Below are 14,139 nucleotides of genomic sequence, written 5' to 3'. Positions count from 1 at the left end.
ATTGCTCCTTGGATTGAATCATGAACACTGGACGAGGTGTTATTCTGTCCATTGTGCCAATAGATGGTTGTTAGATGGTGGTTAGCCTATACTACCCACTAGTGGATAGGACGCACACTAAACTCGCATTGCTCCTTGGATTAAAGCTTGTAATCATGTTTAATTTACGATTAGTATATTTTGTAATTGAATGTGCGGAATCGCTTACTGGCTTTGATGCTGAAGGCTTTGACGTCAATTCCGAAGTCATTGGAGGTGTTGCACACGGCGCTGATGTCCGAGTTGACGGCCACCGACACCACGCTGCGGGTCACGTGCTCGCTCGACTTGCTAAAAACCTCGTGCCAGCTCTGCGCGGAAAAGCGAGTGACAAAACAGCTCTCCTCATAGTCGTGGCGCATCCGTTGCTTGTCCCGATTGCGGCGCTAAGTCACCTGGCTACCGACGAAGATCCACGTGATGCTGGGCGCCGGGTGGCCGCGTGCCTCGCAGCTCAGGTTGACTGACCTGCCCACGGCCTCCTCCAGATGCACCTCCTGCTCGTCGCCCACCAGCTGAGGACCACCTGTGTATACACGCAGACAGAATGCCACAATTATACATGAGTTTGTCGTTATGCAATCTATTCAGCGGTTGGTTCCAGGTGATTGACCGTGGACGATGATGTGGACGGAGCCACTTGTGTGCAGGCTGGGCAGTTCGGGAACGGTCACCTCGCACAAGTACTCTCCCGCCGTTTCGTAGGTCGCGTCCTGCAGGTGCAGCGTGTTCCCTCTACCCACCATTCTTCCATCCTGCACAAGACAAAAATTCATTTAAACTGACTGACTGGCTGATCGTTCAGTGCCATTGACGGCGCTAGACATCCAATCCATTTTGACTGGGAGCACGCGAATGAACGATTTTTCATTCATCCCTCCCGGTAGTTAATTGCATGTGTCACATTATAGATGTGAAATATGGTTATTTAGTGACATAAGAGCTACAAACCTTGTACCAGACGGTGGATGTTGCAAGGTTGGACAGAGCGTTGCATGACGCGATCAAATCTTCGCCTTTCAACATGACCTCTGATTCTTTGGGTACCACCACAGCTGGGTCCAGGTCTGAACGCAGAACACACATTCCTCTTAGTTATTCCCGCACCTCCTCACACTTGTCTCATGTGTGTGCCGTTTCCTCACACTTCACTGAGAGCTCCATATCTCCTTTCTGTATGTCGTCATCCCGGAGTCGACACCTGTAGACGCCACCGTCTCGGCGCGTCACCGACTGCAGCATCAACACGTTGCTGCGGCTCTCCAAGTCCACGCTCACCGAGTCCTCCTGCCAAGAAGTTGAGTTCAAATTTTGAACTACCGTAGGAATTTGACTAACCGATTAAAGTTCCACTGCACAACTTAATTATGTTCTTCCTGTTTGTCACACTTTCACACCGCAAGTCACGATGACCTAATTGGCAGAGCAAACACGGCGTTTTTGGGTTTGACGTCGGGTCCTCGCGGCCTTTTCTTACTTCAATTTTGCTGAAGATGAAGCTCGGTGGGGGGTTGCCGTCACCCTGGCAACGGAGTTCCACAGTATCCCCCTCTTTGACCAGTCCCTTAGGCGACTCTCTCCACACCTCCACCATGGTGGTCGGGTCTGCAGACACATATACAAACACATGCGGTCAAGTTAACCCTTTACAAGGCACTCATTGGCTGCCATTGATGGCGCGAGATGTCTAACAAATTGGAACTGGAAAGAGCGAATGAACGTCCCTGCCCAATGAGTTAAATACCACGGATGTCCACCACTAAATGGTCACGGCTAATGTGGCTCAGAAATCTCCTAAAATTAATAAATTTTTAAAAAATTCATCCGAAACAGCCATCACATTAACTTACAGTAAACGGTGATGCCAACGCTGCTGGACTCCGCAGTCCGGATGGCGCCGGGCACGAAGAAGCTGACTTCGCAGGAGAAGTTGGCATTCTGGTCCTCTTTTACCACCAGGTACTCCAGGGTACTCTGCACTGAGTACAAGGCGTTGGGTTCTACTGTGTCGCCGGTCCACACATTCACACCTGTCATAAGCCACAAACTCATTTTTAGTCATATTTTCATACCGGGTTTATTCACTGGCTCATGCCTGTCAAGCTGTACGGTTTCTGCATAATTTGTACAGGTGAGCACTGATTTTTAAATGTGTACGCCGTACCTTAAAAATCTGTATGTTTTTCGTGCATTACACTTTTTGTCTCCGTTCGGATTTCGTCAATGCACCGAAAAGGTGTGCATTACTACGTTGGTTGAATGACGCGAGAAAAGTCAGAGACATGGAGAGAGAAGAGCGGGAGCGGGAAGGAGGGAAGAGTGTTGTTACGCTGTTGCAAACGCGATGCTAGGTTAAGTGGCTCCGCTATTTCCTGACTGTAGCCGACAGCCTACAATCTACGCCCACTTGATGCTACGCTAAATATCACATGCCTATAGAACTAGATGCGAAATGACGCGAATCTTAAAGCAGTAAACGTCTCAGAAAGGCTCTGTTGTAGTGAACCTTCCTCGCGAACCTAAGTAACTTTTTATCTAAAATACTCCTAAATCGGCAAAATCTTGACTTAACTCTATCTTTAAATGATGAAACAGTTTTAAAACTTTCACATGTCGAAAGTAGACAGAAGGGAACTACCGTAATTTCCCGAATATAACGCACACTTTTTCCCCAAAATCAACTTGTAAAATCATGGTGCGCATTATAAACGGGTACATGGATGGAGACAGAAATATATGTATATTCTATATATATATAATATATATAATATATTAGGGCTGTCCCAAACGACTAATTTTCTCCCAATTAGTCAGCCGACTATTTTTACGATTAGTCGACTAATCTAATAATTAAAAAAAATATATATATATATATATTTTTTGTTTGTTTGTTTGTTTGTTTTGTTTGTTTATTAATTTAGCAATGAAATTTTTGTTGACGCTTATCAATTCACAAAAAAACATACTGGAACACTTAAATTATTTATTAAAGTATAAATAAACACGTAAATAACAATAATAAATCACAAATAAACAATGAGTTCAAATGCTGATAGAATTAACTAGTGTAGCATCCCGATTGAAAAGATGGTCTCTTAAACTGATAGTTTACAACTTTTATTCCATCCTTGATATAATCACACCGTAAGAGCTACGATGCACACAAATAAAACAACACAATTAGAAATTAACGAAAACTTTTTACCTTTTTCCTTTTAAACCTTATTTATATATCAATGAATTGCCTATATGAATTGCCTTTACCTTAATTTATTACCTTATCATTGACAATCTCTCCCTTGAGTGCAATCACTGTATATACTGTTTATATTTATGACCTTTTAACCTTATATAATTTTCTATACCATAACATGAAATAAACCTTTCAGTTAGCATTAAGAATAGGGCTGCAGCTATCGAATATTTTAGTAATCGAGTAATCGACCGAAAATTCTATCGATTAATCGAGTAATCGGATAAAACAAATATATTTTTAGGTGAAGAGCAATTATAAATATACATGAGAAAACAAGACATTTCATCTCATTTTGAACCATTTTCAGTCAATCAATGTCTTTATTTTCGATGTATATTGTTGAAAACAGCCAACAATTGCATCTCAGATGTAACTAGAATTAAAAAAAAAAAAAAAAAAAAAGACTAATTCACTACTTTCACTCAAAAAACTTTAGATCTTATTACAAAAAAATATATATATGTCTTACCTAAAAATGCCGTTACGCTTGATAACACACATCACTTAAAAGTTTGGATTTTTCCCACGTCTTTCAATTGAATTTCTCTTTGTGTCAAGCCATTTTTAAGTTCTAGTTAAGTTTTAAGTTAGTCTAAACTGCAAGTCCTGATAGGATTTTGAGTTTTTGCAGTGTTCAAAATAAATGTATGATACAGGCTGTATTGGAGCACATTAGCAACAGTGCTACTTGGTGTTTTATCCAGCAATGACTACTGAGCTAAAATTGATAGTTAGCATGATTAAGTTTTTATTTTACACCCTCATCACGCCACAATGCTATGTTATGTTAAAGCCTGTATGTAAGACACGTTAGCCAAGCATCGACAGTGGTCATAATTAATAGAAACCTAGCCCTCCGCAGGGCTAACGTTACTTCAGAACAGTAACGTTAATCTTATTTATTAGCGCTTAGCGCTCTTTATTAGCGCTTAGCGCTCTACTGCTTTAAGATGGCGGCTGTTTACTAAAGCTGCCCAGACGCGGCCGAGTCTGTCATTTAGCATCTAGTTCAACATACATGTGATCTCTATGAGACGCATGAGACACTACCTGTACCAACGTAGCATCGTGCGGGCTAGTATTTAGCAACGTAGGCGTCGTTTGTGGCGGCTGTCGGCTGCAGTAAGTTTTTTTTTTTCCCCCCTTCTTCCTCTCCGCACGTGACAGCGCGTTGTCCCGCATTAAAAGTAGTCCGAGCAAAACGTGATGCTTAGAGCTGTCAAAATAAACGATTACTCGAGGTGAATAAAATTACTCGGATCAGTTTTTAAACTCGAGTTACTCGAGTTGCTCGAGTACTCGTTTCAGCTCTAATTAAGAACAATACTAATAGCACTTCACTTATAGGCCCAATGTCAATGAAACATTATTATTTAGTAAGGCGACAGCACCCTCTGGTGTACAAAAAAAAAAAAATTACAAACGGTGACGGCGCTTGAGGTGTTTATTCACGGCCGACGTGCAGCCAAGCTTGGCATTGAAGAGACAGGACAGAAGAGTGTACCCTCCTTTGTTTCTTTGAAATAAGTCAATGTTTTGGACACTCTGGTGCGCTTTTTTGGCTTTGTGCCGCTTTCCCCGATTGCATACAGAGCATCCGACATTCTGAACTTTCCGCGCATATATTTTTTTAACCCTTCATTAACCGTCGACGGGATGTTGTGCTCGTCGACGGATTTACGTCATCGATGACGTCGACTATGTCGACTAGTCGGGACAGCTCTATAATATATATATATTATATATATATATATATATATACTAGGGCTGTCAAAATTATCGCGTTAACGGGCATTAATTATTTTTTTAAATTAATCACGTTAAAATATTTGACGCAATTAACGCACTAGGCCCGCTCAGACAGATTTAAATGTCAGTACAGTGAAAGGCCAACTTGTTAATTGTGTTTTATGGAGTTTTTCCGCCCTCTGCTGGCGCTTGGGTGTGACTTGCATATGTTATGTGGCGTAATGTCGCCCTCTGCTGGCGATTCAGTGCAGCTGATTATTTGGGTTTCGGCGCGCTTTTCTGACGTGATTATATGTCGACGCGAACTCACACTAATAGACAGTGCTATTCAGAACAGCTAACGTCCGCATCCAGTATTCAGTGGCAGTTCTCATAGCCCCATCACACTGTTTGTGTCTAATACATGCATCACTTGTGAGTTATATTCCTCCTTTGTTCATATTCATGAGCATTAGATTGTTATTGATGATGTGTATTTGAATTTGTTCACATATATGGTGAAATGCAGTTACATTGTTAGATGCTTGTGAGCTAATTGGCTAGTGCTACTGCTCAAATGGACACGTGTGTGTACATTTTATGTTATTTTGTGATTTATGCAAGTTATTGACACATTGCCTTGTTATTTTCAGTTTTACAAAAATACAAGAAACGTGCTCCTGTCAAAAAGAGATGACTTCAGTAAAGCCCATGCAACTTTGCCACACCGTCTGATTTCTTTTTGGAACTTATGTTCGCTATCTGTCAGTTTGTGTACTCACACACATTGAGGACAGAATAGGGCTACTAGTTTATTTTTTGATTGAAAATTATACAAATTTTATTAAAACGAAAACATTAAGAGGCGTTTTAATATAACATTTCTATAACTTGTACTAATATTCATCTTTTAAGAACTACAAGTCTTTCTATCCATGGATCACTTCAACAGAATATTAATAATGTTAATGCCATCTTGTTGATTTATTGTTATAATAAGCAAATACAGTCCTTATGTACCGTATGTTGAATGTATATATCCATCTTGTCTTATCTTTCCATTCCAACAATAATTTACAGAAAAATATGGCATATTTTATAGATGGTTTGAATTGCGATTAATTACGATTAATTAATTTTTAAGCTGTAATTAACTCGATTAAAAATTTTAATCGTTTGACAGCCCTAATATATACATATATATACATATACTGTGTGTGTATATATATATATATATATATATATATATATATATAAACCAATTTTTTTTTTTATTGACAGGGCCACGTTCTGTTGAAGAAACGTACGCGGCGATCCGTTGCCGACCATTACGGTACGTGACGTCACCATTTTGTTTCGATAATACTTCACTCGGATCGGCCGAATGATTTCGTCTGTGTTAAATTCTGCTTTTTTCACTCTTCATAAAGCACAGAATTTAGTTTCTTGAACTCATTTGAGTCAACGTTTATTGCAGCTCCGCAACTCGGACCATAACAAACGTAACAACACAGACTTCCTGTGTGTGTTCGTCAACTATATCTGTCCCTCGGGAAACTCAAAACCAAATAACAATAGTTTCTATTGCTCTCTCGGATTTCCGACTTACGTCCTCACTTTCAATCCATGGAAGAAACATTTATTCATCATGATGAAACGAGCAAGTTATACAGCAGCCTTTAAAGGAAAGTCACATCTGTTTTGTTTTCTCCTAGATTCTGGTAAGTTGGAGAAGTTGTCAAATCATATTATTACCGTAAATATTGTCAGTTTATGGTAATGTTTTGAACTACCAATATGCTATGCTTGTGCTGTGTTTCACCAGTCAGTAAAATGACATTTCTGTATCTGTACACGAGCTCTGTTTTCTTGTATTCTTCTATTTATTGGTGCTAAAATTAGGGTGCGCGTTATAAACAGGTACAATAATTTTCCCTAGATTTTACAAGTAAATTTGGGGTGCGCATTATACACGGGTGCGCCTTATATTCGGGAAATTACGGTAATGTAAAAACAGGAGCAATTTTAACAACTTTAACGGTTGATTCACAACATTAAATGACTTCCAAACATAGCAAAGGTCACTATGATTTTTTTTTTTTGAATGAAAAAAAAAAAACGTGATAAGTAACACCAACCCGACTAATTACTCTTACATTCAGCTAACTGAGTTACTAACTCAATTACTTTTTGGGAGAAGTAATTTGTAACTGTAATCAATTACTTTTTAAAGTAAGATTAAAAACACTGGTCATAAAGATGCAGTCTGCAGAATGAAAAGCTATGCCAGTACTTCTCAAATGGTGGGGCGCGCCCCCCCAGGGGGGCGCAGAGCGATGCCAGGGGGGGCGCGAGTGACCTCGGGGAACATGCTTTTTTTTTTTTTTTTGCCGTACTAGAATAAAGTGTACTTGCACATCCACTCCGTGGGTGGCAGTGGCGCTCTCATTTTCAAAGTGCGTGCAGTATTTTTGAAGTAAGCAAGAGCACACGGAAGAGACTCATGCAGAGCTGGACTCACGCAGCGACCCACTGTCTTCTTCGGTTCTCACGTGTCCGGCTGAGAAGTGCCTTTTTCGGCTTGGGATCGTCACGACCACCGCCCTCACTTACGGTTCTCCCTCGGCCGCCAAGAATGCGCTTTTTTCGGGCCGTTTGCCTTTGACTTTTAATATAGTGGGAAATGAGGAAAGACCACTGTTTACTGAGTCTAAAAATGATTATAGCGGAGAAGCCAAATCAGTTAAGACGCCACTTAAAGACATTAGACCTCAATCTCATTGATAAGCCGCTTGATTGTTTTTCAGCGAAAATGTGCCGAATATTGCCAATTGTCACAATCGTCCCGCTTTGTCAGTGTTATATCAGTAAACCAGTGAGCACTGTGGTGAATCAGCGAAAATAAAAACATTCCTTCTATCCAAAGACCTTTTTCCCCCCTTCTATTCAGTTTTGTTTTTTTTCGGTCAAATTTTTTGGCATGTTGTCCTGAAGAGTAAATGTTTCTAATCAATTTGAATTTGTTATTATTTACTGATTTTATTACATTTTATTTTTCAGTATCAAATGGTCAAAAATGTACCTTGAGTGAAATTTTACAGTATGGATGTGACTTTTTTTTTTTTTTTTTTTTTTTTTTTTTAACTTCAGGCAAATTGATGCGCGTTAAGTCTTTTCTGTTACAAGCAACACAATGTTAAAAAAGTTATACTTTATTATAAGTTGATCTATGTTACTTTTTTTCTTTAATAGAAAAAAAAGGACACAATGTTAGGCTGAGGCGTACTTATAATAGTAATATAGACGAATGATACTATTTACAGTGGCGGCAGAGAGTTGGGGGGGGGCGCGAAACATTTACGTCTTGCTTGGGGGGGCGTAACAGAAAATAATTGAGAAGCACTGAGCTATGCTGATACGAAAGCGGAGCTTTTATTTTGCCAATTTGCTGCCAGGCACAATTTGCCTGCAACTATTGCTGATCACTTCTCAGAATTAGCAAAAGAAATGTTCCCTGCCTCAAAGATTGCATCGGTAAATTAATTTTATCAATTGATCTTTTTAATTTATAATTGGACACACTAACAAACTACCTTCAAGTCAAACTGAATTGTGAGCTGAAGTGCCATGACGTGCAGCCATCAAAAGACATGATAGAAATGGTCAAAAGTGCTACATACAATTATAACAAAAGTCAACCTTAAATTTTAGTAATAATGATGTAGCTGAAGATATTGTTCTTTGATTGCACCAGGTTATATGTGACAATATTACCAGTAAATTCATATTATTTTAAAAATTGAGTTTTATTTTTGTCATATTGCAATATAAAACTATATATATAACAAATATATATAAAACATTTATATATATATATTAGGGCTGTCAAACGATTAAAATTTTTAATCGAGTTAATTACAGCTTAAAAATTAATTAATCATAATTAATCGTAATTAAACGCAATTCAAACCATCTCTAAAATATGCCATATTTTTATGTAAATTATTGTTGGAATGGAAAGATAAGACACACGACGGATATATACATACAACATACTGTATATCAGTACTGTATTTGTTTATTGTAACAATAAATCCACAAATGGCATTATTAACATTCTTTCTGTTAAAGTGATCCACGGATAGAAAGTTATGTTATAGTTACAAGTTATAGTAGTTTTATATTAAAACCCCTCTTCATGTTTTCGTTTCAATAAAATTTGTAAAATTTTCAATCAAAAGTAGAGTTAATATAATAATAATAAGAATAAAAAAATAATAAAAATAGAGTGAAAAGTTTTACGTGTATTTTGCATAGCTATTTTGATATGGAACGCCAGTTCATTTTGCATTATTGTTTAACTGTGTGTCAGAATAGGGCCTCATTACTATAGACTGAAGTGCTTTTCTTTTTGTGAACATAATTTTTTTTTGAGAGATAGGAATATTATTTTTCTTGTGCTTTCACTAAACGATACTTATGTTTGTTGTGAAGGAGTTGCCGAAGCTTATGCCAATAAACGGCGCGGTCCAAAGAACGCCTGTGTCCACTCACCTTTACTGTATAACATATACATATCCCACTGTATCTGTACATATCTTACCCAAAATACAACAAGAGACACATAATTGCCACTAAAAGAAAGAAAACTTACCGAAATATGTGTGGAGCACAAATAGCAATTTGCATTGCATTGTGAATACAGCATAAACGTCTCACAACTACTAATTCTCCCACGTTAAGAAAAAATAACATGAGTATGGAACGGCGCTGCCCCCAAGCGGCCGGTGGCATTCTCTTCACTCTTAATGTCCATAAACGGCCTCATTGTAATCTGTTTGAGGCAATATGCCAGCGGGTCATTCATTGCATGCGTTAATTGCGTCAAATATTTTAACGTGATTAATCTATAAAATTAATTAATGCCCGTTAAGGCGATAATTTTGACAGCCCCAATATATATATATATATATATATATATATATATATATATATATATATATATATATATATATATATATATATATATATATATATACACACATATACATATACATATGTATATGTATATTTATATATAAATAAAACGCTATACAAAACGTAAGATTAGTCACCAATTTGTAAGGGCATACGTCACTATTTGTAAGATTGCCAGCCTCAGGTTGACAGGTATGCTGGCTGCCATTAACGACAATAGACGTCCAATCCATTGGAACTGGGAGGGGCTGTCAGTGAATGCAAAGGAAAAAACGTAAAATTTACTACAAAATACCAACCGTGTTATCGTAGCAGTCAAACGTGCTAACTGTTGAGCTACTGCAAAATCTGGGACAAAGTGCTATGCATGTCGACGGTTAGGAAAAGTGACGCAAAATGTACAGGAATTGAGAGGGAATTGCCCCAAAATTAACAGGTAAGGATTTATTAATGCGGACCAGATTAGCAAATCTCGCCATGCAATTTCTCCCAAAAAAGGCCGTTACTAGGTTGACAGTAAAGAACAGCTGCCATATTTAAAGCAACATTGATAACTTTTCAGTTTTGGTTGATTTTTGGCGACGCCGGTGGACAAAAGCTGTAGTGTTTTGCCTTAATGAAGACAGCATTTTCCATGAGGACAGCGCACACCCGTAAAGTGTCATAAAATCATCAATCAATCAATCAATCAAAAATCAATCTCCCGGTCGCCTGTAGATGGATAAAACATTTCTGTTTCCGGCGGCTGTGTAAAGGATGAATAGTATTAAGGTAATGAATCCAGTCGTGGCTAAACAACAGCATATGACGGTTAAAAACCGTGTGGTTTAGTGTGGTTAACCAGCCCACCACACCCGAACGTCACGCCAGCAAGTGAAAACCGGGCTTTTGTTTCATCCTTAGACAAAACATTTTGTCTCTTTTGTTGCTCTGCCATCGTTGGAGAATTGGCGCGAGAGTGTTCGCATCTACTTCCGTCATTATAATGAATGGGGAAAGGGGCAAATGACGTACGCCGTAAAGCAGTCAACACATTTGTAGTTTTTTGTGTGTGGGATGTGTCACCCTTCTCAAAGTTAATTATTGCCGGTGAAAGCTATACAGACAGACCACCTCAAGATATAAAAGAGGTGTCATTCAACTAGTTGTCAGTCTATTATCGCTAATGTTATGAAAATATTTACAAAGGTTGAAAAGCTACCTAGTTTTGCTTTAACTGTAAATGTAACTTTTTTAGAGATGTTTTTTTACAGTGTGGGATCATAACCTCAGAAAACCAAATTACAGCAGTATGAAAAAGTATCTGAACCTTTTGGAATTTCTCACATTTCTGCATAAAATCCCCATGAAATGTGATCTGATCTTTGTCAAAATCACACGGATGAAAAAACTGTCTGCTTTAACTAAAACCACCCAAACATTTAAAGGTTTTTATATTTTAATGAGGATACTATGCAAACTATGACAGAAGGGGGAAAGTAAGTAAATGAACCATCACATTTAATATTTTGTGGCCCTCCCTTTGGCAGCAATAATTTTAACCAGACGCTTTCTGTAGCTGCAGATCAGTCCAGCACATCTATCTGGACTAATCTTGGTCCATTGTTCTCTACAAAACTGATGTAGTTCAATCAGATTCCTGGGAAGTCTGGCATGAATCGCTGTCTTTAGGTCAGTGCTTCTCATTTATTTTCTGTTACGCCCCCCCAAGCAAGACGTAAATGTTTCGCGCCCCCCCAAACTCTCTGCCGCCACTGTAAATAGTATTATTCGTCTATAAAATTACTATTATAAATACGCATCTGCCTAACATTGTGTCCTTTTTTTCTAATAAAGAAAAAAAGTAACAGATCAACTTATAATAAAGTATAACTTTATAATAAAGTATAACTTTATTAACATTGTTTTGTTTGTAACAAAGAAGACTTGACATGCATCAATTTGCCTGAATTTAAAAAAAAAAAAAGTCATATTCAAACTGTAAAAATACACTCAAGGTATTTTTGACCATTTGATACAGAAAAATAAAATGTAATAAAATCCGTAAATAATAACAAATTCAAATTGATTAGAAACATTTACTCATGAGGACAATATGCCAAAAAATTTGACCGAAAAAACAAAAATGAATAAAGGAAAAAAAGAGTGTCCTTGGACAGAAGGACAGTTTTTATTTTTGCTGCTCACACTCAGTATTACCTCATTTGCAATGGTGTGGAGTCATTTTGCAATGAGCATGCTAACAATGCTCACTGGTTTACTGATATAACACTGACAAAGCAGGACTATTGTTGGCAATATTCGGCACGTTTTCGCTGAAAAACAATCAAGCGGCTTATCAATGAGATTGGGGTCGAATGTCTTTAAGTGGCGTCTTAATTGATTTGGCTTCTGGCAGTCCGCTATAATTATTTTCAGACACAGTAAACAGTAGTCTTTCCTCATCACCCCACTGTATTAAAAGTCAAAGCTAAAAGGCAAACGGCACGAAAAAAGCGCATTTTCGGCGGCCGAGGTAGAACCGTAGGTGAGGGCGGTCGTCGTGACGATCCCAAGCCGAAAATGGCACTTCTCGGGCGGCGACGTGAGAACCGGACAAGACAGTGGGTCGCTGTGTGAGTGAGTCCGGTCGGAAAACGGCTTTCGAAAACGGCGGCGGCGCACTGCTCTTCATATCTGTTTTCTGTGTGCTGAGTGCTCTTCCTTAGTTCAAAAATACTGCACGCACTCTGAAAATGAGAGCGCCACTGCCACCCACTGAGTGGATGTGCAAGTACACTTTATTCCAGTCCGGCAAAAAAAAAGAAAAAAGCATGTTCCCCGAGGACACATGCGCCCCCCCTGGCATCGCTCTGCGCCCCCCCAGGGGGGCGCGCCCCACTATTTGAGAAGTACTGCTTTAGGTCATGCTACAGCATCTCAATGGGGTTCAAGTCTGGACTTTGACTTGGGCACTCCAGAACGTGTATTTTGTTCTTCTGAAACCATTATGAAGTTGATTTACTTGTGACTTTGTGTTTTGGATCATTGTCTTGTTGCAGCATCTATCCTCTTTTTAGCTTCAACTGTCTGATAGACGAACTCAGGTTTTCCTGCAAAATATCCTGATCAACTTTTGAATTCATTCTTCCATTAATGATTGCAAGTTGTCCAGGGCCTGATGTAACAAACAGCCCCAAATTATGATGCTCCCTCCACCATGCTTAATGGTGGGGATGAGGTTTTGATGTCATTCAGCTGTTTCCTCCACACATGATGTTGTGTGTTACTCCCAAATAATTCAACTTCGGTGTCATCAGTTCACAAAATGTTTTACCAAAACTTCTGTGGAGTTCCAAGTGCCTTTTTGCGAATATAAATTGAGCAACAATGTTTTTTTAGACAGCAGTGGCTTCCTCTGTGGAGTCCTCCCATGAACACCATTCTTGGCCATAGTTTTACATATGGTTGATGTGTGCACTTAGATATTAGAATGTGCCAGTGATTTCTGTAAGTCATTAGCAGCACTCTAGGGTTCTTCTTTACCTCTCTGAGCATTCTGCGCTGAACTCTAGGCATCATATTTGGTGGACGACCACTCCTTGGGAGAGACACTGCCAAACTCTCTCCATTTGTAGACAACTTCTCTGACTGTTGACTGATGAACATCCAGTCTTAAAGAGATGGTTTTGTATCCTTACCCAGCACATCAGACAATGCTTCTCATCAAGACAAGTCTTACCAGGTGTGTGTTTTATAGTGGGCAGGGCAGCTTTAAACCACTCTTCACTGATTGGGCACACACCTGACTTAAAATGTTTGGTAAAAATTGGTTTCATTTGCTCTTTAAGTCTCCTTAGGCAGAGGGTTCACTTACCGTATTGGCCCGAATATAATACGGTGTTTTTTTGCATTGAAATAAGACTGAAAAAGTGGGGGTCGTATTATATTCGCGGTCTAGACATTATTCCCATACATGACGCTAGATGGCGCCAGATATCATTGAAGCGATGTTCTGTCATGACAGATCTCAGCTACTCTCAAGTTTAACCAGTTTGCATTATTTTATTGCAATGTTTTTCCTTATTCAGATTTGTTTCAAGACTACAGTTACAGTTAGACTTGACTTTGATGATTAATGCAGTTATTGCAATTTTGTT

At 38.8% G+C, this 14,139-nt stretch overlaps 1 protein-coding gene across 4 annotated transcripts in view; it reads right to left on the bottom strand.

Annotated features, from left to right (window-relative positions):
- Positions 1–14,139, bottom strand: part of mcama (melanoma cell adhesion molecule a) — a 76,978-nt gene that overhangs the window by 9,352 nt on the left and 53,487 nt on the right. For all 4 annotated transcript variants that reach the window (XM_057820739.1, XM_057820740.1, XM_057820741.1 and 1 more), the window contains exons 6-12: positions 1,890–2,069; positions 1,517–1,644; positions 1,185–1,326; positions 991–1,106; positions 653–794; positions 435–565; positions 209–350 (exon numbers count right to left, since the gene is read on the bottom strand). In XM_057820739.1, the coding sequence (XP_057676722.1) occupies positions 209–350; positions 435–565; positions 653–794; positions 991–1,106; positions 1,185–1,326; positions 1,517–1,644; positions 1,890–2,069 (981 nt within the window). The remainder of the gene's footprint in view (positions 1–208; positions 351–434; positions 566–652; positions 795–990; positions 1,107–1,184; positions 1,327–1,516; positions 1,645–1,889; positions 2,070–14,139) is intronic.

This window comes from Corythoichthys intestinalis, chromosome 18 (genome assembly GCF_030265065.1).
Source record: "Corythoichthys intestinalis isolate RoL2023-P3 chromosome 18, ASM3026506v1, whole genome shotgun sequence".
NCBI lineage: Eukaryota > Metazoa > Chordata > Actinopteri > Syngnathiformes > Syngnathidae > Corythoichthys > Corythoichthys intestinalis.
This window is presented reverse-complemented; position numbering and strand designations above follow the sequence as displayed.